The sequence below is a fragment of the Otolemur garnettii genome, unplaced genomic scaffold (genome assembly GCF_000181295.1).
Source record: "Otolemur garnettii isolate 467f Iridium unplaced genomic scaffold, OtoGar3 scaffold00101, whole genome shotgun sequence".
Taxonomy (NCBI): domain Eukaryota; kingdom Metazoa; phylum Chordata; class Mammalia; order Primates; family Galagidae; genus Otolemur; species Otolemur garnettii.
In genome coordinates, this window is record NW_003852496.1 from 5,375,826 (window position 1) to 5,400,168 (window position 24,343).

General features: G+C 41.1%; 1 protein-coding gene across 3 annotated transcripts in view; it reads left to right on the forward strand.

Annotated features, from left to right (window-relative positions):
* Positions 1–24,343, forward strand: part of NR2C2 (nuclear receptor subfamily 2 group C member 2) — a 110,905-nt gene that overhangs the window by 53,781 nt on the left and 32,781 nt on the right. For all 3 annotated transcript variants that reach the window (XM_023516960.1, XM_023516958.1, XM_023516959.1), the window contains exons 2-3: positions 8,291–8,401; positions 21,587–21,787. In XM_023516960.1, coding sequence (XP_023372728.1) covers positions 8,330–8,401; positions 21,587–21,787 — 273 coding nt within the window. In that variant the 5' untranslated portion in view covers positions 8,291–8,329. The remainder of the gene's footprint in view (positions 1–8,290; positions 8,402–21,586; positions 21,788–24,343) is intronic.

Sequence of the window (24,343 nt, forward strand, 5' to 3'; positions counted from 1 at the left end):
AAAAAAAAAAAAATTCCTGTCTTTAAGCGATACATGACTATATCTGAAAATAGCAGAATTAATCTGCAGACTACTAGACTCAAGCAAAATTCTAATTGTTTATTATTAAAGAAGGATTCAGTAAATGTGCTCTCTGGTAAAGTAACTGGCCAGCCTTTTCTTCTTAGTTACAGCAGGGCTAGCAAACATGTGTACTGGATGCTGGGAAACATACCCATATAGACCTAATCTATATGAAACATTTTGTAAACGAAAAATCATTGTATTGTACACATGTAAGAATATTGGAATCTGTTGATTCACTATAATAGTGAATTTGGTTTTTGGTAAAATCAATGCCTGTGAAAGAAAAAAATATTTTTTGAGACAGGTCTCATTGTGTCACCTGGGCTGGGGTGCAGTGGCACGATTATAGCTCACTGCAACCTCAAACTCCTAGGCTCAAGAGTTCCTCCTGGCTCAGCCTCACAAGCAGATAGGACTGCAGATGTGTGCCACCATGCCTGGCTAATCTTTTATATATATATATATATATATATATATATGTGTATATATATATATATATGAGAGAGGGTACATCTATGTTGCCCACTCTGGTCCCAAGTGATCCTCCCACCTTGGTCTCCCAAAGGGCTAGGATTACAGGTTTGAGCCACTGTGCCTGGCCAAAAAAAAAAAATGCTAGCCATCATATGCTTTTTCTAATTGAGATATAATTCATATGTTATAAAATTCATCTTTTAAAATGTATAGTTTAGAGGTTTTTAATATATTCATAAGTCTATGCAACTATCACCACTATTTAATTCTAGAACATTTTCTTTTTTTTTTTTTTTTTTTGAGACAGAGTCTCACTGTGTCGCTCTGGGTAGAGTTCTATGGCATGACAGCTCACAGCAACCTACTGGCTTAAGCAATTCTCTTGCCTCAGCCTCCCAAGTAGCTGGGACTATAGGCGCCTGCCACACGCCCTGGGCTGGATTTGAACCCGCCAACTCCCATGTACATGGCTGGGGCGCCCCAGCCGCTGAGCTACAGGCACTGAGCCTAGTTGCAGAACATTTTCATCCTTAAACAAAGCTCCATATATAGGGTGAGGCATGAGTAACACCCTTTTGTGCTTGAATGTGATATTGTTATGTTATAGAATTACACGTTTATGATTTTGTAATAAGTGATAGATTATGAGCTCATAAAAAGAAGGCATTATTTGAGCCATTGTTTGTGAATTAATTCTGTAACATAACAATATCACACTCAAGCACAAAAGGGCATTACTTCTGGTGAACCCTGTGTATTAGCAGTTATTCCCCCTTCTTTCATCCTTTCAACTCTTGGCAACCACTAATCTACTTTCTGTCTCTGTGGATTTGCCTGTTCTGGATGTTTTATATGTGAAGGTTGCTACAAAAGTTTTGAGGCAGCCTGTGTAGTGGTCAATTATTTCACCTCCAAGAAATGCGGTACACAATGGCATCATTTTTGATTTACACTCGCAAGTTTCAACTTGCTTGGCTTATCAGTGTTGCTGGGAGGGCTTCATTTGTTTCTGTCCAAGGCACTAAGTTGTCATCTGCTATTGAGCTGGGAAGAGAGCACTTTGGCATGATGATTTTTTATGATTTAATGGATTAAGTATCTCAAAGCCTTGAGCACTTGCTGGCTTTCAGGGACCTTAAGTCCTCCCTGTGCAACAATTTTTTGGTGGTTTCAGGAGTTTAGAAGAGGCTGAACTTCACTGAAGGAGAAGAGGAGTGTGCATCCTGTGACCCAGTGACTAAGGAAAACATCACCACTGTGGAAAAAGTGGTGCACGGAATCAATCAAGTGACATTTAGGGACCCTGAAGCAGCACTGCAGAGTGGATCACTGGTGGTGTCCAAAATCCTACACAATTGCCTTTGAGTCAGGAAAGTTTCATCCCAGTGAGTGCCTTGTACTTTGACAGATGAGCAAAAGTGGGTCTGTATTGAATGAATGGTGAGAAGAAAAGCTATTCTGATTCAATGGAGGCAAGTCTAGATGTGTTTCTGACATCATTACTGGGTACAAAACCCTGGATTTACCAGTTTGACCCAGAGAATAAGCATCAGTGCAGGTATTTCTTTCCAGTGAAAATCCACCAACAGAAGTGAAGCAGCCCTGAAGTGTTGAAAAGAAACAGTGACAACTTTCTTTTCCAAAAGAAAAGGTCATACTGCAGCTGTTCCTCGGTAGCAGTGGTTCTCAACCACTAATGCCACAGTGTATTTTCATTGTTAAAAAGGGATCATGACCCACAGGTTGAGAACTATTGCTCTGGAGGAACAAAGGGCTGTACTGTTCAATGGTACCCAACAGTACGCCTACGAAAGTTTTCAGGAAGCTTCAAGAATAGCAACCAAGGACAGGAATATGGAGGACCATCATGCACCATGACAGTGTGTCTGCCCAGACAGCCAACATCACCATTCAGTTTTTGGAATCTGTAGAGGTTAGGTTAAATTTATGACTCATTCACCCTGTAGTCCTGACCTGGCCCCATGTGATTATTTCCTATTTGCTATAGCAATGATTTTCAACTAGTGTGTTCCAGCTCACTGGAGTGCCATTGAGAGGATCTTAGGTGTGCCACAAAAATTTTTAAAGGTCATTAATTATTTTTGAAAAGTTCAAAGCAAGCCAGGCGAGGTAACTCACACCTGTAATCCTAGCACTTTGGGAGGTGGAGGTGGGTGGATTGCTTGAGCTCACAAGTTCCAGAGCAGCCTGGGCAACAGCAAGACCCCATCTCTACTAAAACAGAAAAACTGAGACAAGAGGATCACTTGAGCCCAAGAGTTGGAGGTTGCTGTGAGCTATGGTGATACCATGGCACTCTACCCAGGGCAACAGCTTAAATTCTGTCTCAAAAAAAGAGGAAAAAGAAAAGAAAAGTTCAGAGCACAGTAAGTATATTCTTTTTATTATTATTTTTGGATCAATATAATTTAACTGTGCCAAGGAAGTTTAACTGTAAATTCAAGTGTGCCATGAGATTAAAAAGAAAAAGTTGAAAAACACTGCTGTACAGTAAAATATTGCATTTATAGAAAAAGGTTCTCCAGCCCTGAAGAAGCTGTTCGTGCCTACAAAAATGAGCTTACAGCACTTGAAGAAAATGAGTGGAAAAAATGTTTTCAAAAATGGTTTACAAAATGCGAAAGTGCACAGAATGTCATGGCAATTCTTTTGAGAAAATATAGTAATCAAAATGATTTTATATTTCTTAATTTTTGTGTGTCTCAAAACATTCATACTATCCCAGTGAAGAAGTTGTCGCTGTTTTCTTTTCTCCCTCATAAATGGTCTTTTATGACAGATTCACCCATGTTGTGGCATGTACTGGTGCTTCATTTCTTTTTATTGCCAAATAATGTTCCAATGCATAGATACACCACATTTATTCATCAGCTGATGGATACTCGGGTTGTTTTCTGCGTTTTCGCTGTCATCAGTAATGCTGCTGTGAATATTTATGGACAAGCTTTTGTGTGGACATGTTTTTCTTTTTCTTGAGTATATATCTAAGTGTGAAATTATGGGATCATATAGCAACTGTTGGTTTGATCTTTGAGTAACAGACAGGCTTGTTTCCAAAGTGCTGTATCATTCTACATTACTACCATCAGTGATGAAGATTCCCATCTCTCCACATCTTCACCAACACTTGTCCATCGTCCTAGTGGGTGAGAAGTGGCCTCTATTTGTGGGTTTGGTTTTCATGTCCCTCATAATGGTATTGAATATTTTCTTGCTGTACTTAATAGCCATTTTTTTATCTTCTTGGAGAAATGGCTATTTAACTCTTTACCTATTTTTAGATTGGGATTTTAGTCCTTTTATTATTAAATTATAATGGTTCTTTATAATATTGTATATCGGATATATGATTTACAAGTATTTTCTCCCATTTTGTAGGCTATCTTTTACTGTCTTGATATCTCTTGAAACACGGCAGTTTTTAAATTTTGATAATCAATTTATCAAATTTTTTGTTGATTTTTGCTTTGGGTGTCATCCAAGAAACAATCACCTAATTCAGGTTCACAAAGATTTATACCTATGTTTTCTTCTAAGAGCTTTATAAAGTCTTTTTTTTTTCTTTTTTGAGACAGAGTCTCAAGCTGTTGCCCTGGGCAGAGTGCCGTGGTGTCATAGCTCACAGCAACCTCCAACTCCTGGGCTTAAGCAATCCTTTTTCCTCAGTTCTTCTATTTTTAGTAGAGACAAGGTCTTGCTTTTGCTCAGGCTGGTCTCAAACTCATGAGCTCAAGTGATCTGCCTGCCTTGGCCTACCACAGTGCTAGGATTATGACATGAGCCACCATGCCCAGCCAGTTTCAACTCTTATATTTAGATCTTTTACCCATTTTTAGTTGTCTTGTAGACAGTATAATATAGGGGTTCAAATTCTCCTCTGCATTTGATTTCCAGTTTTCCCATCTCCATTTGTTGAAAAGATAATTCTTTGTCTTGGCACCTTTATCAAAATTATTTGAAATGACATGAAGGCTATGTTAACCAGTTTGACGAAAGTATATCAAATTGTATGTGAAAACACCACACTGTACCCCATGATTGCATTAATATACACAGCTATCATTTAATAAAAAAATATTATTTGAACATGTATGTGGAGGTTTACTTCTGGGTTCCCTGTTCTGCTCCATTGGTCTATGTGTCTGCCTTTATGCCTGTTCCTCACTGTTGTTTTTTTTTTTATTATAAATCGACAATTTATAATTGTACATATTTACACGGTACCAAGTGATGTTATGATTTATGAATACAATATAGATTATCAAATCAAGTTCATTAATGTGTCCATCACCTCAAATACTTATTTTTATGGTGAAAACTTTTGAGATTTACTCTTAGCAATTTTAAAATATATAATACACTATTATTATCTGTATTCACTATGCTACACAGTAGATTTCCAAAAAACAATCTTATTCTTGTCTGAGATGTTGTATTCTTTGATTCTTGTCTGAGATGTTGTACTCTTTGACAATTATCTCTTCATTCCCCCATCCCTAAAGCCTCTGTAACCATCATTTTACTCTGCTTATATGAGTTTTATTATTTTAGATTTCACATGTAAGTGAAAGCATGCAGTATTTGTCTTTCTGTGCCTGGCTTAGCATATTATTCTCCAGTTACATCTGTGTTGTTGCCAATGACAAAATTTCCTTCTTTAAGGCTGAATAGTATTTCATCATGTGTATATACCACTTTTTTTAATCCACTGATAGACACTTAGGTTTATTCCAAACTTAGCTGTTGTGAAGTGTGCTTTAGTGAACATGAGAGCATAGTCATCAGCGGCACCTGTGGCTCAGTGGCTAGGGCGCCGGCCCCATATACCAAGGGTGGCAGGTTTGAACCCAGCCCCTGCTAAACTGCAACAAAAAAATAGCCAGACATTCTGGCAGGTGCCTGTAGTCCCAGCTACTCAGGAGGCTGAGGGAAGAGAATCGCCTAAGCCCAGGAATTGGAGGTTGCTGTGAGCTGTAACACCACAGCACTCTACTGAGGGCTATAAAGTGAGACTCTGTCTCAAGAGAATGTGTAGACATCTCCAACAAACTGACTTCAAATCTTTTGGATAAATACCTGTAGGTAGGATTGCTGGATCCCATACTGTTAGGATTACTATAGCTTTGTAATAACTTTTTTTTTTTTTGAGACAGAGTGTCAAGCTGTCCCCCTGGGTAGAGTGCTCTGCCATCACAGCTCACAGCAACCTCCAACTCCTGGGCTCAAGCAAGATTCCTGCCTCAGCCTCCCAAGTAGCTGGGACCACAGGCACCCGCCACAATGCCCGGCTATTTTTTGGTTGAGGCTGTCATTGTTGTTTGGCGGGCCCAAGCTGGATTTGAACCACCACCTTAGGTGTATGTGGCTGGTGCCTTAGCCACTTGAGCCACAGGCTCTGAGCCTGTAATAACCTTTGAAATCAGTAATTATGAGTCCTCTAACTTTGTTCTTCTTTTTAAAGATTGTTTCAGTTATTCTGGGTTCCTTGCACTTCCATATGAATTTTAGGATCAGTTTGTCAACTTATGCAAAAAAAATACCTGGGATTTTGATATGGATTACATTGCATCTGTAGATCAATTTGGGGAATATTGCCATTTTAACACTATTAAATCTTCTAATCCTTGAACATGGGTACTTTCCATATCATTTAGGTTGTTTTTCATTTCTTTCAGCAGTGTTTTTCAGTGTACAAATCTTGCATTTCTTTTGTTAAATTTATTCCTAAATGTTTTTATCATTTTTGATGCTGTGGTCAGTGAGGTTGCTTCCTTAATTTCAGGTTCGGATTGCTTATTGCTAATGTGTAACAGTATAATTGATTTTTGTATATTTATATCTTACAACAGTGGTTCTCAACCTGTGGGTCACAACCCCTTTGGGGGTTGAACGACCTTTTCACAGGGGTCATCTAAATACATTCTGCATATCAGATATTTACATTCTGATTCATAACAGTAGCAAAATTACAGTTATGAAGTAGCAACGAAAATAATTTTATGGTTGGGGGTCACCGCAACATGAGGAACTGTATTAAAGGGTCACGGCATTAGGAAGGTTGAGAACCACTGTCCTACAACCTTATAAATCATGTACTACCTAAAAGTTTTTTGTAGATTGTGTAGGATTTTCTGAATATAAGATCATGTTACCTTCAAACAGAGATAGCTTTCTTCCTTTCCAGTCTGAATGTTTTTGTTTCTTTTTCTTGCCTAACTACCCTGGCTAGAAGGGTTCTAGTGCAGTGTTGGATAGAAGTAGAGAGCACACATCCTCTTCTACTGTTAAGTAAGCTCTTAGCTGTATTTTGTAGATACTCTTTATAAGATTGAGGACTTTCCTTTTACTCCTAGTTTCTGGAGTATTTTTATCATGGAAGGGTGTTAGATTTTGTCAAGTGCTTTTTTTTTCAGCAATTGAAATGATCACATGGCTTTTGTCCATTATACTTTTAATATGATATGATAAGCAGTTGAATTCTCATATGTAATGCAAGGCTGAACCAGCCTTGCATTTCTAGGATAAATTCAACTTAGTCACTGTATATAATTCTTATATGCTGTTGGATTCGATTTGCTAGCATTTTGTTGAGTGTGGTTTGCATCTATATTCATAAAGGATATTGGTCTGTAGTTTTCTTTTTCTGTGATGTCTTTGTCTGGTTTTTGTATCAAGTAATGCTGATATCATAGAATGAACTAGGAAGTGTTCTCTTCTAATTTTAGGAAGAGTTTGTAAAGTATTTGTTTATGATATGCTTTTAATCAAGGAATAATAATATATGCCTGTTCCAGGTACCCAGGTGACCACTCAACACCTTGAACCTTGCCTTTGGCAGGTATTAACTAAATTCCAGACATTTATGTTACTGGTAGGCTTTTCTTGGTTCCATCACATTGAGGCTGGGAAGTTGTCAGGACACTTTCACAAGTAATGATCACAGGCTCGGCGCCTGTGGCTCAAGCGGCTAAGGCGCCAGCCACGTACACCTAAGGTGGCGGGTTGGAATCCCCAGCCCGGGCCCGCCAAACAACAATGATGGCTGCAACGAAAAAAATATGGCCAGGCGTTGTGGCAGGCGCCTGTGGTCCCAGCTACTTGGGAGGCTGAGGCAGGAGACTCGCTTGAGCCCAGGAGTTGGAGGTTGCTGTGAGTGTGATGCCATGGCACTCTACCCAGGGGGATAGCTTGAGGCTCCGTCTCAAAAAAAAAAAAAAAAAAAAAAAAAAAAAAAAAAAAAAAACAAGTAATGATCACAATAGTTTTCAGTGTAATACTAGTTTGGTTTGTCATCCCCTGGACTATTTTAAGAACCTTTCTCTGTTCCTGCAGATCATATTGTGCAAAAAATGAGCCCTTTTTTACGAACTACCATCTTAAAGAAGTGTTTTACAACTGGCTTTGGAGACAGTGAAAATTTTCAAAGACCATCTCTAAAAAGTTATAAACTTTTTACTTTATTAAAGTTGCACAGAATGAAACTGAAAATTCCTTTAACTTTCTCTTACATTTTCAACATTAGAAATAAAATAGTATTTCAAGATTATATTTTCTTGGTGTCATCCTATGGCAATATCTCACTGATTTCCTTTGTCATCTTGGGTCTGTACCTCGTAACTGTACAAACTTATCACTCAAGGCCACAGTGAAAGCAAGAGGCACGGTCCTCAGGCCACCACTGGGCATCATTCTCAAACCCTTTGTGATCTAGCCCACTTCTCCCCTGCAGGTACCCCGTACACAGACCTCTCGGCCGGAATCTCCAGGGATGACCAGCCCCTCCCCACGCATCCAGATAATCTCCACCGACTCTGCTGTAGCCTCACCTCAGCGCATTCAGGTACCTGCACCAGTCTCCCTGTTCTAGCCACCTGCCAAGAGCAGCTCTGCCTTCCCCGAATCCCTTCCAAATACAAACCTTCCTAAGGATTTCACTTAGTTGTGTCTCTTGGGCACCAAGTACAGAGCAACCTCATTTATTCTTAAAAAGTTAAGGAAGGGCTCAGCACCTGTTACTTAGTGGTTAGAAAGCTGGCCACATACATCAGGGCTGGTGGGTTAGAACCCAGCACGGGCCTGCTAAACAACAATGACAACTACAACAAAGAAAATACCTGGACTCTCTCTCTCCCCCTCTCCCCCCTCGCTCTTCTCTGCTCTCCCTCTCTCTCTTCTCTTCTCCACTATCTTCTCATCTCTCTCCCCTCTTCTCTCTCCTCTCTTCTCTTCTCTTTTTCTCCCCTCCTTGGTGCTGCTCTGCAGTCTCCCTCCCCAGTAAAGACCTTTCATAAAAAATAAATAAATAAATAACCAGGTGTTGTGGTGGGCACCTGTAGCCCCAGCTACCTGGGAGGCTGAAGCAAGACAATCGCTTAAGCCCAAGAGTTTGAGGTTGCTGTGAGCTGTGATGCTATGGCACTCTACTGAGGGCGACATAGTGAGATTCTGTCTCAAAAAAAAGGAAAAAAATAGTCATTTAGCTGACTTACTTTTAAAGTTAAAGTCTGAACTGTTGTTTGAAACTATGGGGATGAAGTACCATTTTATTACTTAGTTGCTACCAAATTGAGTGCCATTATATTAGGATATAATATACTGTAGTAAAGAACAAGGACCCCCACTTGAAGTCAAATCCACTGTCCCATTTAATAGCTTTTTTGACCTTGGGCAATTAGCTCTTCATTGCCTCGCTTTTTTTCATTTGGAAAACGTACATAGTAGTAGCACTTGCTTCATAAGGTTACTATGAGGAATCAATGGGATACTGCTTGTAAAATGCTTAGAATGGTGCCTGGCACATAATAATGTTCAGTATGTACTAGTTATCTATGTAGGTAGCTTTTTTTACTAGTATTGTTACTGTTAACTAGTTGCTAGTCACTTATGGGAAGTTTAGTCTTCCCCTGAGCTCTGAAACTGCCTCTGACCCATTGAGTGTGTGTTTACCACTCTGAACAAAGAAAAGGTATGTATAGCTACTGAACTAGTAGGCAACAAGCTGGGAAGAAGGGATAATATATTGATGGTGGATTAAAGATTCATTTTTATATCAGCAAGCTGAATCACAAGGCCAGCTATAACTGTTGATTCTCTTTTTCTTTTTGCAATTCTATCAGTTTTTCCCTCCCTTTGATGCTCTGTTGTTAGGTGTTAGGTGAATACATGTTTGTTTTTGGCTTTTGTTTGTTTGTTTGTTTTTGAGACAGAGTGTCACCATGTCGCCCTCTGTAGAGTGCTATGGCATCACAGCTCACAGCAACCTCAAACTCTTGGGCTTAAGCAATTCTCTTGCCTCAGTCTCCCAAGTAGCTGGGATTTGGGCACTTGCCACAACGCCTGGCTTTTTTTTTTTTTTTTTTGGTTGTTGCAATTGTCATTGTTTAGCTAGCCCAGGCTGTGTTGGAACCTGCCAGCCTCAGTGCGTGTGGCCAATGCTGTAATACAGTGCTACAGGCACCAAGCCTGGTGCATACGTGTTTTGGTTAGGTCTTTTTGAAGGATTGACTCCTTTCTTATTTTGTGACACCCCTTTTTATGCATACTATCCTTGTCCTGAAGACTATTTTGTCTGAAATTAATAGTTACTCAGCTTTATTTTCATGAGTGTTAGCATGGTATATTTTTAATTTTGTTTTAATACATGGTCTTACTATGTTGTCCAGGCTGGAGTGCAGTGGTTATTTATGGGGCAAACATTGTATACTATAATCTCAAACTCCTGAGTTCAAGCAATCCCCTCACTTCAGCCTTCCAAGTAGCTGAGACTACAACCATTTGCCACTATGCTCAGCTAGTCCATCCCTTTACTCTGTGTGTGTCTGTGTGTGTACATATAATGGGTTTCCTGTAGGCAATATATAGTTGGGTCTTATTTTTTCACCAACCAACAATCTGTCTTTTCATTGGTATATGAAGATCATTCACATTTAAAGTGATTGTTGATATATTGGATTAATATCATCCATGGCATAAATGTTTTCTCTTCATTGCCAGAGATTTCTTTTCCTGCTTCTCTGATCTTGTTGAGCAATTTGTTACTCCTTTTATCTCTTTTCTTAGTACATTAAATATACTTGTTTTAAATGTTTTTAGTTGGTGCCCCTGAGTTTACAATATACCTTTTAACTAATCTTAAGTCTGCTTTCAAACTACACTGTTCTGTTTCATATGGAATGCAGGTAGCTTGTAACAGAGTATTCTGTCCCTTCTGTCCCTTGTTACATTGCTGTCATTCACTTTATTTGTCCACATGCTATAATTGCCCAATATATTGTAACTATCATTAATTTAAAGTTATTTTATAGTTCAATTAGGAATAAGAAAAGTGAGATTTCATTTTAGCTCCATGTATTTTTCTTTTTTTTTTTTTTTGGGGGGGACAGAGCCTCAAGCTGTCACGCTGGGTAGAGTGCCGGGCATCATGGCTCACAGCAACCTCCAACTCCTGGGCTCAAGCAATTCTCTTGCCTCAGCCTCCCAAGTAGCTGGGACTACAGGTGCCCGCCACAACGCCCGGCTATTTTTTGGTTGCAGCCGTCGTTGTTTGGCAGGCCTGGGCTGGATTTGAATCCACCAGCTCAGATGTATGTGGCTGGCACCTTAGCCGCTTGAGCCACAGGCACTGAGCCCCTTTATGTATTTTTCTATGGCACTCTCCATTCTTTATATAGATTCAAGTATTTGTATGATTTTTCCTTCTGCCCAAAGAATACATTTTGACATTTCTCATAGGGTAGGTCTGCTAGCAATGCATTCCTTTAATTTTTGTTTGTCTGAGAAGGTCTTTATTTCTCAGCCTCAGCTTCACTTATTGGTTTAAAAAAAAATTTCACTGAAATTCACATAACATAAAACTAATCTTTTTTTTTTTTATTGAGACAGAGTCTCACTATGTAGCCCTCGGTAGAGTGCCGTAGCATCACCGCTCATAGCAACCTCAAACTCTTGAGCTTAAATGGTTCTCTTGCCTCAGCCTCCCAAGTAGCTGGACTACAAGTGCCTGCCACAAGGCCCAGCTTGTGTGTGTGTGTGGGGGGGGGGGGGCAGTTGTTAAATTGGCCCAGGCTAGGTTCCAACCTGCCACCTTTGGTATATGAGGCTGGTTCCGTAACCACTGTGCTATGGGCGCTCAGCCAAAACTAACCATTTTGAATGAACAGTTCAGTGGCACTTTAGAGCATTGAGGATGTTGTGCAACTAGTTCCAAAACATTTTCATCACCCCAAAAGGAAACACTGTATATACTAAACAGTTCCTCTTTATTCTTTTTCCCTGGTCCCTGGAAAGCACCAATCTGCATCTATGTCTATGGATTTGTTGATTCTTGGTATTTCATATAAATGGAAACACATATAGTTCATGACTTGTATTTTCTGGGTTATTTCACTTAGTACAATGTTTTAGACACTTGTCCACATTGTGACATGTATTAGTACTTCATTCCTTTTTTTTTAGAGACAGAGTCTTACTTTATCATCCTCGGTAGAGTGTGGTGGCATCACTGCTCATAGCAACCTCCAGCTCTTGGGCTTAGGTGATCCTCTTACCTCAGCCTCCTGAGTAGCTGGGACTACAGGCGTCCGCCACAACACCCGGCTATTTTTGGTTGCAGTTTGGCCGGGGCTGGGTCTGAACCCACCACCCTCAGCATATAGGGCCGGCACCCCACTCACTGAGCCACAGGCACCGCCCAGTACTTCATTCCTTTTTATGTGTGTGTGTATACCACAGTTTGTTTATCCATTCCTTCATTAATGGACTCTGGCTCTGTCATCCAGGCTAGAGTGCACTGACATCATCATAGCTTACAGCAACCTCAAACTCCTGGCTCCAGCAAACTCCTGCCTCAGCCTTCCAAGCTGCTGGGACTACAGATGTGCCTCACTATGTCCAGCTACTTTTTGTATTTTTTGTAGAGATGGGATCTTGCTTTAGTTGTCAGTCTGGTCTTAAACTTCTGGCCTGTAGCTTTTCAATGTCCTAGGGATTACAGGCTTGAGCTACCATGCCAACCTTCTTCACTTCCAAAATGTACGTAAGCCAAATGTACAATTCTAGTTTGGTAGTTTCTTTCTTTCAACGTTTGAAATATTTCACTATCCTTTTTGCTTACATGGTTTCTGATAGGAAGTCTGCTGCAAATCTTAATTTTATAGGTAAGGGATTTTTTTGGCCTCTGTATTCTTTCAAATTTTTCTCTTTGTCTTTGGGTTCCTGCACATTGAGTATGTTGAGGAAATATAATTAAAACAAAATCTTCTCCCAATCCAGAAAACCTCTTCACAAAGATCATGGAGACAAAAAATTGTTTTATTATTGAATAAGCATTAAGCCAGAATATGACCTGTATCACAGGAATTCATTAAGAGGCCATAAAGGCACAAAAGAATTTTACCCTTTTATATAGCCAAGCAGGTACAATCCATTCTGTATGGGTTTTTAAGATTTTAATGTTACTATAGAAACTGGGGAGCCCCCACCTTTATTAGCTTAATTGCCTTCAGCTGGAGGAGAAACAAATTTCTCATAACTTTATGATAGCATTAGTTTTACAAATTGGAGCAAAGTACCCATCAGTTTAGCCTCTTACCTCTACAGCAATGATTTTCAACTGGTATGCTATGGCATACTGGTATGCCATGAAAATGTTTAAAGATCATTATTTAAATTGTTTTTGAGACAGAGTCTCACTTTGTTGCCCTCTGTACTATGGCATCACAGCTCACAGCAACCTCAATCTCCTAGGCTTAAGTGATTCTCTTGCCTCAGCCTCCTTAGTAGCTGGGACTACAGGTGCCCACCACAACACCCGGCTACTTTTTTGTTGGTGTCGTTGTTTAGCAGGCCTGCACCGAGTTCAAACCATCAGCTCCAGTGCATGTGGCTGGTGCCCTAACCACTGGGCTATGGGCACCTAGCCATTATTAAAGTGTTTTTGAAAAAAGTTCAAAGAATAGTAAGTACGTTTTTTTAAACTCTTTTTTTTTTTGACTGACAAAGTTTTAGTGTGCTGCAGAAGTTTAATTCTTAAGTTCTATAGGTTCAAGTGTGCCATGAGATAAAAAAGGTTGAAAAACATTGCTCCGTAGGAACTGAAAGCTAAGGGAGCTAGGTCCTTGAGACAACATTCCTGAGTTCTTAGACAAGAGGTTTATCAGACCACTATGAATTTACGTGCAGCTGAACAGAGGAAGAAATTCTGAAAGGAAAAGGAGAGGGGTGAGCTTTCTTCCCTTATTTTCAACAGAATTAAGCCTGTCTTTCATTTGTATTTGTCATTACAGATACAGGATGTCTACATGTAATTTTTTAGTATTCTTCTTGGTGTTTTCTGAACTTCTGAATCTATAGTTAGTGTCTGTCATTAATTTTGGAAAATTATAAGCCATAATTGTTTCAGATATTTCTTCTTCATTTTCCTCCTTCTGGTATTACGATTACATATATGTTACATCTTTTGAACTTACCCTAAGATTCTTGAATGTTCTATTCAGTTTGATTTAGTTTTCCTATCTGTTCTTACATTCTTACATGTGTCTTTTTTTTTTTGTAGAGACAGAGTCTTACTTTGTTACCCTCCGTACAGTGCCATGGCATCACACAGCTCACAGCAACCTTCAACTCCTGGGTTTAGGCAATTCTCTTGCCTCAGCCTCCAGCTGAGGACTACAGGTGCCCACCACAACGCCCTGCTATTTTTTTTGTTGCAGTTTGGCCAGAGCTGGGTTTAAACCCGACACCCTCAGTATATGGGGCCAGCACCCTGCCCACTGAGCCACGGGCACTGCCCAACATGTTGTCTATTTTTTATAGTAGAACCCTTAACATATAATTCTTTGTCTTATAATCCTAATATTTATATCATATCTAAGTCTGGTTCTGATTCTTGTTTTGTCTCTTCAGACTTTTTTTCTTGACTTTTGGCATGCCTTATAAGAAGGCCAAACCATATCCTTATTGTGTAATAAGAACTGATGTGAATACGCCTATAATGTAAGGCTTTATGTGAGTCTGTCTGGCCAGCAGCTGAGCTATGTAACATTAAACATCACTATCTATGATGACAGCTATGTAACATTAATTACCATCACAGGTGTCAGAGGCTTCAAATTCCTGTAGTGTTCTTGTTTTGGCTCCCGTCTTGACTTTGGGTGTCACTAGATATTCCTTCTCAGCTCTTCTAGCTATAATCCACTGTTACTACCTGGAGTCCTGTGGGTATGGTAGGAGGGAAGCTTGCTTTTAATATAATTCCATGATTAAATCTCAGTATTTTAGTGGGTCTGTGTCCTTGGGCTGTAACCTTGACAAATGTTTCTTAATTCCCCTTGCTTCCCCTTTACATGAAGCAGGAAAGATAGAGGAGGCTGGAGTGAGAGAAATGCTCTTTTGAGATAACACACTTTCCTTTTGAGCATAGGCTTTTACAAAGATAACTCACTTCTTCCCCGGCCAGAGCCACCAGAAGATCTTTCCCAGCCCTTTACCATAATAACCTACTGGGGTAAAACCCATGAAAGTGTGTATGTTGGGGAGGGAGTTTCTCACTCCTGTGCTAGCCCACACTCAGCCTCCAGCAGTTCATCAAAGTTTCCGCTTATGTGTTCCTACTAGCCATGGCTCCTGCAGCTTCTACTCCAGGCAGGCAGATCTCCTCTGACTCTGAATTCACTACCTGTCTTCAGATTTGGGGATGGCAGTTTGCCCTGCAAACTCAGTTCTCTGATGGGCCCAAGAAAACCCATTGATTTTCAGTTAGCGCAGCTTTTTCTTATTGTGAGGACACACAGACATCTCCAAGGTCTTTACCTATTGACGTTGAAACCAGAAGTCTGTTTTGAACGCTAAACTGATCTCCAGTAGCTTACTTGACATATTAATGTGGACATCTCATACTTGGCAAGTCAAAAACAAACTTCTGAATTTGTACCAAGCCTTGCTCCTCCACACCTGTCATCCACCCAATTGCTTAGTCTGGAAACCTGAGTCATTCCCCACTCCTCTCTCCCCGCAGCTTCACATCTCTGCCATCTGCACCTGCCTTTGCTGCTACCTCAGCATGTGGCCCAGTGGCCCACCTCTCTGTGAACCCACAGCTATCCCCTTGACCTCTTACCTGGGCATCTTCACAATTCCTCAGCTTCCACTGTTTTTGTTCTCTATTTTTTCTATCCATCATCTAGAAACATCTTTTAAAAATGTAAAGCACTTCCATCCCTCCCTCACTTGAAATCCTGAGTGTATTTAGAAAACACCTTTTATGTTACTCAGGGAGAGAAGCTTTGTCAAATATTTTGTCTACCTAAATTTTGTAAAAGATTGAGTTGGTGGGTCTAAATATATGTTAGACCCACCATTGCCTCTCATCAACACTCACTATTTATGTGAGTTAAATTTGGGTTTAAGTAGAAGATTGTTTACCTTTTTGTATAGGTCAAAAAAATGTTCAAGTAGACACCTTTTTACCTTTTTTATTTTTAATTTAAACATCTTTACTATTGTCCTGTGGCATAGCTGATAAGTTTTATGCATACATAGTATATATATATAGAGAGAGAGAGAGAGTACAGGAAATAGTGTATATGCCTGTGTGTGTGTGTGTGTGTGTGTAGAACTTCCATACACTGACCAACACTGTGAATCTTATTTTTAGGGGGAAATACTCGTTATTTAAATGTTGGCAACCAGTTTCTTAAACAATTTAATCTTTAGGAAGTTAAACAAAATCTACCCAGTGGCTGGTTTTTGCCTGTAGGTCATTCATTTCCAGGCTTTTCTTTACAATAGAAATAATGAATGGGTGCCCATGGAGGAGAATAGCAGTGTGTCAGGTTACTCTAAGGTCCTTTTGGGTTAGAACTAGAAAGGGCCTTGGCTTTGTGGAATACAGTCTGCTCTGCTATAATGTGGCATGTGCATTCCTAAAATTCCCGTGCTATACAGAATTGTGCATTGAAAACCACAGGACTGGTGGTAAAAAATGGGTTAGTGGCACAGTACTCAAAAACTTTGTCAGTAACACATTGAAAAACAGGTAATGGGCTCGGCGCCTATAGCTCAACTGGCTAAGGCGCCAGCCACGTACACCTAAGGTGGCGGGTTCAAATCCCCAGCCCGGACCCGCCAAACAACAATGACGGCTGCAACCAAAAAATAGCCGGGCGTTGTGGCGGGCGCCTGTGGTCCCAGCTACTTGGGAGGCGGAGGCAGGAGACTTGCTTGAGCCCAGGAGTTGGAGGTTGCTGTGAGCTGTAATGCCACAACACTCTACCCAGGGGGACAGCTGGAGGCTCTGTCTCAAAAAAAAAAAAAAAAGAAAAAGAAAAACAGGTAATGAATCTAAAACTACAAGTGGTTAAAAACATGAAAACTTCAATAAATTGGTACTTAAACTTGAAAAAGCCCTGCAGTTTCCTGTGGGGATGGGGAGGATTGCATCTCATGAGTGGTAGCCAGAGGGTGATCTGAAATCAAAGGGAAAGTTACAACACTGGAGGGCATTACAAATCAAATGGAGAATAGGATATCTGTCCTTGCATTTCCTTACTCCCCTGCCCCTAGTTTCTTGCTGTTTACAGGCAGGAAGTAGGAAGATTTGTTCCAAATAGAGAAATTAAATCAAATTTGCCTCTTAGGTTCCTAGGGCTACCATAACAAATTACCACAAATTTGGTCACTTAAAACAACAGAAATTTACTCTCTCCTGGTTCTGGAGGCCAGAATTCTGAATTTAAGGCATTGGGAGGACCATGCTGTCTTAAGCATCTAGGAGAGCATTCCTTGCCTCTTCTTAACTTCTGATAGTCACCAGCAGTCCTGGGCATTCCTTGCTTGCTTGCAGCTGAATCGCCCCAGTTTGCCTCCGTTGTCACATGGCTTTCTCATAAAGACACCAGTCATTGAATTTAGGGCCCACCCTAATCCAGTATGACTACATCTGAACTCAATTATGTTTACAAAGACCCTATTTCCAAATAAGTTCACATTAATAGGTAAATATCTTTGGGGCATGATAATTCTACCCATAACACCTCTCCTCCACTCCTACACAAGTGCCTTACATTTAATGAGTTTGGATATATCCTAGCAATTTGATGCTTCCTCAGTCTCATTAAATAGGAAAATGTCTGCTATTGTTTGTTAACAAGGTCTTTGCTTTTGGGTTCTAGTAGGGTTGGGGGGGTGCAGGGTTATTTGTTTATTTTTTTCTGTCTACATTTTCAGTTTTGTCCCATAAGTGACCTCTTTAAATGGAGAATTCAGATGTCTTGGAAAGGGGAGTATAAATAAAAAGACCAAAAAAAAAAAATGTAATTCATTGCATTTATATGACCCTGAGTCTTCGGGGAAAAAAAGGAAGAGAATAACCTGGGCTTTAGAATGTATTATGTGGTGCCCATCAAGCAGCTGTCCCCTTCCATCCCCAGTCTCTCCTACCTTCCAGCCCCTTCTGTGGCCCCATACCTGTCACTCCTCAACCATGAGACTGGGGAAGAGCTTTTCCATAAAAGGAAATGACATGGTAGCTAATAGCTGTGTATGCTTGGGTGCCAAGTGTGTTGTCTCTGAACACCCCAAGGGTACTAGCTTTACCTTTTTACCTTGGGTTTCCTTGGTAACTGAAGACCCCTGTCAGTCACATGGCTATTCCATTTCTTTTCTTTTCTTTTCTTTTTTTTTTTTTTTTTTTGAGACAGAGTCTCACTATATCGCCTTCAGTTGAATGTCGTGACATCACAGCTCACAGCAACGTCAAACTTTTGGTCTTAAGCAATTGTCTTGCCTCAGTCTCCCAAGTAGCTGGCACTACAGGGCGTCCACCACAATGCCTAGCTATTTTTTTTTATTATTATTGTAGTTGTCATTGTTGTTTGGCAGGCCTGGGCTGGGTTTGAACCCGCCAGCTCCAATGCATGTGGCTGGCACCCTAGCCACTGAGCTACAGGCACCAAGCCATTCTTCTATTTCTTAACAGAGAAAACAGTTTAGGAAGGAAATAAGAATGGATAGACATGGAAAGAAAGTAAAACATTTGACTTGTGCGTCTCAAGGTTGTGAGGGCCTCCCAAAGGCCATCTTGTTCTTCTAAGGCAGGAATTCCTTCTATGCCAGCTGAGGGAAGTATGTTTCAATCAGCCTGTCTATTCTAGTCTTTCAGTTTGAACACTGGGTAGGGAATTTTTTTTTTGTTTTGTTTTGCTTTGTTTGTTTGAGACATGCTTTCACCCAAGTCACCCTGGGGTTGCTCAAAGCAACCTCAAACTCATAGGTTCAAGTGATCTTCTTCTCTCAGTCTCCTGAGTAGCTAGGACTATAGGTGCCCACTACAATGCCTGCCTAGTTTTTCTATTTTTAGTAGAGATGGGATCTCACTTTGTTTGCTCAGGCTGGTTTTGAACTCCACCTGCCTAGGCCTCCCGGGGTACTAGGATTACAAGCGTGAGACAGCCCAGCCAGTAGGGAAGTGTTTTGAAAGGTAATTCTTTTCACAAAATTTTCTGTATCATGTTTTACCTTTTTGGTAGATTCTAGGTTATAATAACAGGTTATAACAAGGAAAGTTACTTCCTTTCCTTATCTGTACATCTCTTCTCCTTAATCCTTCAAGATATTTTGACTCTGGTTAAAAATGATGATGTTAGCAGTTAGTCCCCAGCAATCAGCTAGGGAGAGATTCATCATTGCATCTTATGGTGGCATCCTGCTGTTCTCTCTGGTCTTGTGCTCACTGTACCCTCAGCCTGTGGGTAGAAATATAATACAGTCAGACTACATTCCAGAGCACTCAGGCGGACATGGCCCAAGGAGCCCCCACTGCTCAGCACGCCTAAGCCTGTGGTGACAAGGGGTTTGGAATGTGTGCCATAGACAGAAAACTAGTTTGAGGACATCAGAGTAAAATTCAGCAGCTTATTGGAGAGATGGGATACCATCAGAGTTAAAAGGGGATTTAAAATTACCCTTGAGCCAAGAGAATCCAGCCTGAATGCTGTAACCATAATTGTTCTTCTCCCATCTAAGGCAACTTTATTTGTTACCTACTTAGTTCTGCCCTTGAGAATTATTCTATAATTTAGTGCCACCACCCTGATGATTACCTTTCATAATCAAAAGACCACCCACTTGATTGAGTCATGAGACTATCTCTTTACTTCTTTATTCTGTAAATACACTCCCTATAATCTTAAATAAAAACCTCCTAAGAATGTGAATCAGGACAGCACTTAACGGCCTATAAGGTGGGTCTTGCTGGATCTCAGCAGACTTTCACAAAAACTCTGCATGTTCATTTCCCAGCGACGTTTTTCCCTCTGCCTCTGGACCAGGTTAAATCTTAGGGGATTCTCAGTCATCCTACTGCAGCTCTTCCCTGTGCCACAACATCAGCCCCATACTTTGCAAATCTTCGCGTGATTTCCTCTCCTGCCTCCTTAAAGTCTTTCCTTGCTCACTCAGAGCAGTCTGTCCTCATAAATTTGGCCTTCTGCCTCCTTCCTGGTGCCATGCTCTCTCTGTTTTCTCCAGGGTACATGCCACTATTCTTTATTCAGTGTTCATTATCTGTTTCCCCCACTTGACTGTAGAGGGTGTTCAGTAAACATTTGCTAAATAACTGAATCTTTTCTTGCCTGTGTCATCTTATTTTAAACCAACCAACATTATTTGATTTTCCATATTGGATAGTTGACCAGAGCTATTGTGTTAGACTATGTGAGTTTGTTGTCTGAACCCTGGAGTTCCATTTCACAAGTCTCTCAGGAAGGAGGTGGTTCAGATGACAGACTTGCCCACAATTATACTGTGCTGTGCTGTCGGAAACTGAGTTCCAGCTAGAGACTCGGCACAGCTCCCCTTGCCCAAGACCTGGCAACAGCAGCATGAGAGTCCTGTGTGCAGTGAAGGCCTGCCAGTGTTTCAGAGAGAGGCTGCAGTGCTCAAGCTGGGGTGACCTAGCCTAGGGGAGAAGCAAGGTGGGGACTAGAGGTGCTTCAGAGAACTTCATGAGCAAGAATAAGAGCAATAAGAGCAATCACTTTTGTCATACTATTTTTATCATGACTGAAATAGTTAGGGAGTCTGGGAAGAGGTGACCTTGTCAGTTGCGGCTCCTGAATGGCAGGAGCCCCCAGAGGAATCAGGGTCCTGAATTCTCTGGAGTCAATGCCCAACTGCCTTCAGTGTATCCCACAACCTTTTATCTTTTCCCCACGTGCCAGTCCCTTTGCTGACCTTGGGCAGACTGCTGTGGTGTCACAGCTCACACCAACCTCAAACTCTTGTGCTTAAGCGATTCTCTTGCCTTAGCCTCCCAAGTAGCTCCTAGGACTACAGGCACCCGCCACAATGCCTGGCTATTTTTTTTTGTTGCAGTTTGTCATTGTTGTTTTATCTGGCCTGGGCCAGGTTCGAACCCACCAGCCTCAGTGTATGTGACCAGCCCCCTACCCACTGAGCTACAGGTGCTGTCCAGGGAACAGCTTTGAATAGAATGTGGTCTCTATCCTTAAAGACCTCAGGGGCTGGAATTGGGAGTGAATTGGGTGTATGGTCAGTCAGGCACCCTATACTCTGTCACCCTGAGGCAACATTGTTTGCAGAACTTCCCTTAGAAGTAACCCTTCTTTAAAGGAATCATTCCTAGATGTTTGGATTTTGTAAATCAATAGCATTTTAAGAGTTAAGGTTGCCTACATTTTTTTTTTTATGCTAGGTCAGGTTTAATTATGTTAAACTTAACCATCTATTATTTACTATTATCTTCATTTCATAAAAGAAAGGGCATTTCAATTCTATACATAATAGGAAAGACAGAATCCTAGAATAATAGCTTTATGAAATTTCGTATCTGAAAAGCTCACTATTGTGTTTTATTTTTGTCACTTCACCATGGACTGGTGAAACTGCATCTGAGACCAGCCTTAACTGAAGACCAGTATTTGGTAGTCACCACATTTGAGCACTGCCTACAAGTGCACAGGTCTCATGACACTCCATGATAGCAGCCTCCACACGTTGTGTCTTATAGATTGTGACAGACCAGCAGACAGGACAGAAGATCCAGATAGTCACCGCAGTGGACGCCTCCGGATCCCCCAAACAACAGTTTATCCTGACCAGCCCAGATGGAGCTGGAACTGGGAAGGTGATCCTGGCTTCCCCAGAGACATCCAGTGCCAAGCAACTCATATTCACCACCTCAGACAACCTTGTCCCTGGCAGGATCCAGGTAAAGTCTTTTCACAGGTATTTTTTTCAGCTATTGAACTTGTTCCTGAGTTGTTCTTACCTCTGTCTTGGAAGCTAAATCTGTCTCTGGAAGGTTGTTGGAGGACCTGCAAACATGGTAGGTTGCTGCTTTGCCAGCAAACAAGAGGCAAGGCCCAGAGGACAGTCAGCAATAATGCTCAGAGGGAAAGGGAGGAGGCAGGAAAAATCAAGGGCCACAGGAGACTCGCAGGAGCAAGCTAGCGCCAAGCCCACTGGAGAATGGGTATTTTCTGTTTGTTTGTTTTTGTTTTGTTTTGTTTTGTTTTTTGAGACAGGGTCTTACTCCATTGCCCTTGGTAGAGTGCCTTGACGTCGTCATAGCTCACAGCAACCTCCAACTCTTAGGCTCAAGCAATCCTCTTGCCTCAGCCTCCCAAGTAGCTGAGACTATAGGTACCTGCCCCAATGCCCAACTAGATTTTCCATTTTTAGTAGAGAAGATAGGGTCTCATTCTTACTCAGACTTGTCTCAAATTCCTTACCTCAAGTGATCCTCCCACTTTGGTCTTCCAGAGTGCTAGGATTACAGGCATGAGCACCATATCCACCCTGGAGAATTGTTCTTAACTAAGGCCATACAGTGGCAGTGCTGGGCCCATGATATTTTAAAGACCTAGGGCTGGCCACAGCCAGATGAGAATTGACTTGTTCTTAACTCCTACCTCTGCCTCGTCCAGATCGTTAGACCTAGTCCTAGCTCTTCATTCTGTCTTGACTTGTTCTTATGAACTGCTGGCTCTGGACTCCCCCACAGTTCTTGTCTCCATCTCTGCCCTGGTTCCCCTGCTCTGGCAAGGCAAGATGGAGCTGTGGACAGGCCACAGCAAGAAGAGCATGTTGAAGGAAAGCAGGGTTGTTGCTTAGCTTTGTATGAGGTTGGAAGTCCTGGATTTCCTAACTCAATACTTAAAGAGCAGAGTCTCAGCAGAGATGGCCAAGCATGGAACATGTTTAATTGGAATCTGTGGTGTTCTTAATTTTTTTTAATTTGTGATAAAAAAATATGTAATATAAAACTTACCATCTTAACCATTTTTAGGTGTATAGTTTAGTGGTATTAAGTATATTCACATTATTGTACCACCATACATCTCTCTAACTCACTCTTTCCATCTTTCCGAACTGAAACTGTACTCATTGAATGATAACTCTGCCCATTTTCCTCTCCCTCTAGCTCTTGGCACTCACCATTCTACTCTCTGTCTCTGTGAATGTGACTTCTCTAAGGACCTCACATGAGTGGAATCATACAGTATTTGTCATTTTGCGACTAGTTTTTTTCTTTTTACTCAGCATAATGTCTTCAAGGCTCATCCATGTTGTAGCATGTGATAGATTTTCTTCCTTTGTTAAGGCTGAATAATGTTCCATTGTATGTATATACCATATATGGTTCATCTATTGGTGGATACTTGGATTGCTTCCACCTTTTCCCTATTACAATTAATGCTGCTAAGAATCAGCGTGTCGGGGTGGTGCCTGTAGATCAGTGGGTAGGGTGCCGGCCCCATATACCGAGGGTGGCAGGTTCTAACCTGACCCTGGCCAAACTTCAACAAAAAATAGCTGAGCGTTGGGGCAGGTACCTATAGTCCCAGCTACTCAGGAGGCTGAGGCAGGAGAATCACCTAAGCCCAGGAGTTGAAGGTTGCTGTGAGCTGTGACACCACAACACTCTACCGAGAGCAATAAAGGACAAATCCTATGTCTTAGGAAAAAAAAAGAATCAGCGTGTTGGGACGCCTGTAGTCCCAGCTACTTGGGAGGCTAAGGCAGGAGAATCACTTAAGCCTGAGAGTTTGAGGTTGCTATGAGTTCTGACACCACAGCACTCTACTGAAGGCGATAAAGAAAAACTCTGTCTCAAAAAAATAAATAAATAAATAATAATCAGTGTGTTGCGGAAGGGGCTTTTTACTATGGAAAAACTTAAGTAGAGGATTTTTTTCTTCTGATTGAGCTGGGATCAGAACATCCATAGGTTCAGCTTTCAGAACTGTACTTTCAGACACCTTGCATTCCACTTACTAAATAGTGTCTCACCCTTTACCAAGAGTACATTCTGAGCATCTGAAATTGCAATTCTTCCCTGCTTAGAGTACTCCTTATTTGTGAAAGGATGGCTGTTGATGTGTTGCATGTTTCACAAGAGGTTTCTACCTAATGGTTTCTGTATATGTTTCCCTATGTGCAGATCATTTTATGGCTTATCATTGGCTCGAATTCAAGTACATTGTTTTGTTTGTTTGTTTTCTCTTTTTTTTTGTAGAGACAGAGTCTCACCTTATTGCCCTCAGTAGAGTGCCATGGCATCACACAGCTCACAGCACCCTCCAACTTCTGGGCATAGGCGATTCGGCAATTCTCTTGCCTCAGCCTCCCAAGTAACTGGGACTACAGGCACCCGTCACGCGCCTGGCTATTTTTTTGTTGTTGCTGTTTGGCCGGGGCTGGGTTTTTTTTTTTTTTGAGACAGAGCCTCAAGCTGTCCCCCTGGGTAGAGTGTGGTGGCATT